The sequence below is a fragment of the Helianthus annuus genome, chromosome 3 (genome assembly GCF_002127325.2).
Source record: "Helianthus annuus cultivar XRQ/B chromosome 3, HanXRQr2.0-SUNRISE, whole genome shotgun sequence".
Lineage (NCBI taxonomy): Eukaryota > Viridiplantae > Streptophyta > Magnoliopsida > Asterales > Asteraceae > Helianthus > Helianthus annuus.
Genome location: NC_035435.2, coordinates 38,514,467 through 38,519,324, shown reverse-complemented (window position 1 = coordinate 38,519,324; position 4,858 = coordinate 38,514,467). Strand labels below are relative to the sequence as shown.

At 36.7% G+C, this 4,858-nt stretch overlaps 1 protein-coding gene across 1 annotated transcript; it reads left to right on the top strand.

Annotated features, from left to right (window-relative positions):
- Positions 1-358: 358 nt before the first annotated feature.
- On the top strand, positions 359-2,569 carry LOC110876164. Its single transcript, XM_022124340.1, has one exon. The coding sequence runs from the start codon at positions 359-361 to the stop codon at positions 2,567-2,569; it is 2,211 nt and encodes a 736-aa protein (XP_021980032.1).
- Positions 2,570-4,858: the final 2,289 nt, after the last annotated feature.

Genomic DNA, 4,858 nt, shown 5'->3' with positions numbered 1-4,858 from the left:
TTAATATATATAGTATAATAATATTAACTTAATTATTATAAATATACTATCTTTGAAAGCTACCTTTTAATATATATAATAAATATAAATATAATAATTATGATTTCCTTAATTCGATAATTTATTTTATTCCAAAGTCAATGATTTATACTTTATGTTCATATACTAAGTCAACGTCCAATAATGCCATGAAGGGCCACTCAACTACTCAATTGGCAGTTTGAAGATTATTGAAATTTCTGCAGATGAACAACAAGTCAACAAACTATTATAAAAGAGATGCTTAGTTTTTATTTGGTAAACATTTTGCATCAGTTTACACATTAGTATACATACTACTTGGCCAAAAACTCCACATATGGCTGAATTTTGTAAAAATATCAAGTTACAGTTAAATCAGTCGCGTCTGATTCAAGACTTCATCAATGTAAATGGCTCATCTTTGGCGGAGGTTTGTCGTGCAATAGAAACCGAGGATAAGTACAGCGAACCCATGGTGGTAATTGGTTACTACATCACGGTAGCATCGATTATTTGTCTATATGCCATTATGCTGGATCTGTCATATGATTTGAGATATAATAAGTTTTGGTTTCCAAGTAAATATTTTTCACTCAACGCCGCTTCAATCACTATAATAGCCGTGGCTATAAAACTACCTATGGATTTGAGCACGCCAATGCCAGGTGTGGAGGACCAAGTTGCAAAGCTCGGAGGCTTGGGATTTATGTGCGTAATGATGTGTAACTTCATGCCTTCTTTGGCGTCGATGGACAACAAGTCACTTTTTGCAAATGTCACAGGTATATCCATTCTTGTTATCACCTTGATTGTGAATGTTGCCATTCAGATTAAGACTCAAGTTATTTTTAACGAGCATCCATTCATGACAATCGCTTGCATCTATATGGGTATGTTACTCTTCTTGCTAATAATTTTGATCTCCTCTGCTATAACCATTCCAACCTCAAAAAAAGTTTTAGAACTCAAGTATCAAGGCATCATGAATGATCAAAATCCACAAGAAAACCTATTGTTTACTACTAGTCTTGAGAATCTAAAACAACATATGAGGAAATATTGGATCATGGCAAAAACCGGTAGCCCTCAATTTGTGGTAGCTAGCACTCCATTGTCATCTGCATCTGGCATAATTTGTGCAGTTAGTTTGGTCATGCACATATCTTTGCTATGGCAGTTATGGCCTACTCGGTCAAGTCGTAAAAAGACCAATCCTGTGTATAAGCAGTCAACATCTCAAATTTCCATGATCCAAATTGTTGGAGTTGTAATGGGTTCAATTGCCCCAATAAGTAGATGTTTTACTGTCTTGAGTTTCAATTCGTTTGCTAATCGAAATAGGAAAATATTTTCGGTGTTTAAAGTGGAGAACCATTGGACTCAAAAGGTGTGTGAGTGGAAAGAAAATCCTCTAAGCTTCTTCTCAATTGAGATGGATCATCTTCATAATCTAAAAAACCACATTTTAATAACTTGCATTGGATTTCAGAAGGTAATTGTAGTGTCATGCAAAATAATCGAGCTCATTCCAGTTGCGGTTATTATTTTTGTCATAAATTGTTTCAAGTCACTGAAAGCAATGTTGTTTACTCCACCCACTGCCTCAGGCAGTGATCATGACACAAACGACGACCTTAGCAATTATGTTTTGTTACTCGAAGATGATGTACCGCTAACTAAATATCCAGTGAAAAGAATTTTAGCTTCTTTGAATCGTTTGATTGAGAAGGCTGAGAAGAAACAACATAACAATCTTCTAAAGCTTCTTGAAAGATCAGTTTCTTTCGAAGGAGTAACGACATTTGACATAGATCAAATTCAATCTATACTTCCTGTTGAATCTTTTAATACCTGGAGCTTACCAATAATAAGCTTAGCCTGCATCGCCTTTATCATCCCGAATATTGACAAGGACGCAGTCAACAACTTGCTTGATAGTGTTCATGAAGGTCTTTTCTTAACTCATGTAGTTGAGGAAGGCTTAAATAAAGCATCTGAGTATGTAAATATTCAAAGGGCAACTGTGACATTGTGGTATGAGGTTAAAAACAAATGCAAGTGGTTGGAGACCACTTTAAAAAGAAGTGCTTATGTAGGAAAAACAGCAACAGAGATTATTCAACTGTTTACTCATAAAGCAGAAGAAGTTTTAAACGAATTTAACACAAGTAGCAATGGAGAACCGACGGAAAAAGAGAAGTTTCCTTCAAAGGTAATCGCTGCCAACTCAATGTATCGAATTACACAAGCAATCGTGCATACGTATGAGAGCAACAACTTGGAGATTATTGAAGCTGAGTTGTTTACGCGACTATCTAATATGATTGCGGACATATTGGCTGCTTGCCTCACCAACATACCAAGAGTTGTAATCATGAAATGCCATGAAAGTGCAATAGAAAGACGAGAGGATAGTGTTATGGATGCAGTTAATCTTCTTGGACGGACCTCTGAGATTATAAAAAGACTTGAAACGCGTGTACCAAACATGGATCAAGACAAGATGGCATTTATCGACGAGTGGCGTCTTCATTTGAGGCAACCTTAGAAGTCATGGTCTTTCATATGGAGGCTTGGTAGGTTTCTTCAACCCCGTTATCTTACAAGAAAAAAAAATGGGTAAATTACACTCTTTGTCCTTTATATTTATACCTAATTTCACTGAATGTCCTTTACCTTTAAAAATACTAGGACTCATCCTTTACGTTTTAAAACTCTTACATGCTCTGTCCTTTGACACTAATCCACTTAACATTTTCAGTTAAATCTGTTGGTAATTTAGTCTTTTTATGGTGTTTAGAGAGAGAAGAGGCGTTTATATCTTTTTTTATTCTTTTTGTTTTATTTTTAATATACTTTTTTAAAGCAATGAATAAAATGACTAAATTACCCAAAAACTTAAATAAAATTTTAACTAAGTTAGCATCAAAAGACAAACCATGCAAAATTTATAAAACGTAAAGGATGATTTATGATATTTTAATAGGTAAAGGATATCCACTGAAATTCGATATAAATATTCGATCTGCTATTTCTAATGTGTTTATTTCATGTGAAAATAGATATCATTGTATTTTTTTTTCAAACATCTCGCAATACATATTGTTGTAATTACCTTAAACCAAAGGTGGATCTGAAAGTATAAAATAGTTCATTTTGTACCTAGATTTTTAATTATATCAGTTTGTAATAAAATTGGCCAATTGTCTTTACGGCCAAAGATTTCATTCATTAAAAACAAATAACTAGAATATGACAATTTGCCCAATTCTTAATACATAGATAAGAATTTGATATGAATGGATGAAATATTAAATAATGAAAATAAGATAGGATTGAAATTTCGTATAAGTGTACTATACTCAATTAGCAAATTTCTTCAAAAAAAAAGTCTGATTGGGACAAAACAAATTATATTATATATTATATACTATATAATAGTATAATATGCAACATGTTGGTGTTGTGGGAGTTAATAACGTATCGCAAATATATTTAATTGTGTAATTGTGTAATATTGTAAATCAATTGTTTATTCATTTTCCTAGTTTATAGGCCCTCATGTACGCTATATATTGTTATTATCAATCAATACAAGTAGAGAGCTTGAACCCTCATATTGTTACATGGTATCAGTCTAAGGGATCTTTTTCCTTCTTCCTCTTTTTCGGCCTACCCTACTTCTTCCTGTTTATGCCGCCTCTCCCTCCATGGCTGACTCGACCCCCCTCAATCTCCCAACCACCCTTCACTCTCTTCTTCACTTTATTCCCCACAAACTCACCTCCTCTAACTATCTTGCATGGAGCCAACATGTTACCCTTGTTCTCTCCTCTCAACATCCGCTTGGTCATGTTGATGGCACCAAAAACCCTCATGCCGAAACCGTTACCACAGCCGACTCACCTGCCAAACCCTCCCCTAACCCGGAGTACAAGACCTGGACGGCAAACGATCAAACTGTTTGCCTGTTGCTTCAATCCTCTCTCTGAAGAGGCGATGTCGGAGGTTATTGGTCTCCACACTACCCGCCAAATCTGGCTTGCCCTAGAAACTGCGTACAGCCATCGTTCCACTGACCGTATGCACACCCTTCACGACAACCTTCGTCTTCTACAAAAAGGCTCTTCAACCGTCGCTGAATTTAGTCAAAAAAAATTAAGGCTATTTGCGATCAACTTGCAGCCATTGGTCATCCGGTTGATGAAACTGACAAGTGCCACTGGTTCTGTGTGGACTTGGACCAACTTACGAACACTTCTCCACTACCCATCGTGCGCTCGGCACATCCTCTTTCCGCAAACTACTGACCAAAACTGAAAACCAAGAGACTTTCATGCAATCTCTTCACGGTCACACGCCTCCAGCGGTTGCCTTTACCGCAAACTCCTCTCGGTCTGGTAATTCTAATCGCTCTAATTCTGGTTCTAATTCTTTTAATCGTGGTCGGGGTCGAGATCGTAATGCAGGTCGTGGTCGCGGTAGGAGACCGCCTCATTGCCAATTATGCCGAACCGATGGTCATTATGCCAACACCTGTCCAATCTTGCAACTTTTGCAAAACAGGCTCCTCATATTGATGCTAATCTCGCCCATGCCTTTCATGCTCAGTGCCATGTCACTGATGCAAATCATCCAGACTGGACCTGTGATATAGGTGCGTCGGCCCATATGACTCCCTTTGTTAAGGACCTTGATGTCAATTTTGGTTCTCCTACTAATAAGTTTGTTCATTTCGGCAACGGTCATACGTTACCTGTTACGAACATAGGCACTAAATCCCTTTCTAAAAATCTAAGTCTTAAAAATGTTCTTGTTGTCCCACACCTTACTAAAC

Coding starts and splice junctions, on each gene's coding strand:
- LOC110876164 (XM_022124340.1), top strand. CDS start 359: ATGGCTGAATTTTGTAAAAATATCAAGTTACAGTTAAATCAGTCGCGT.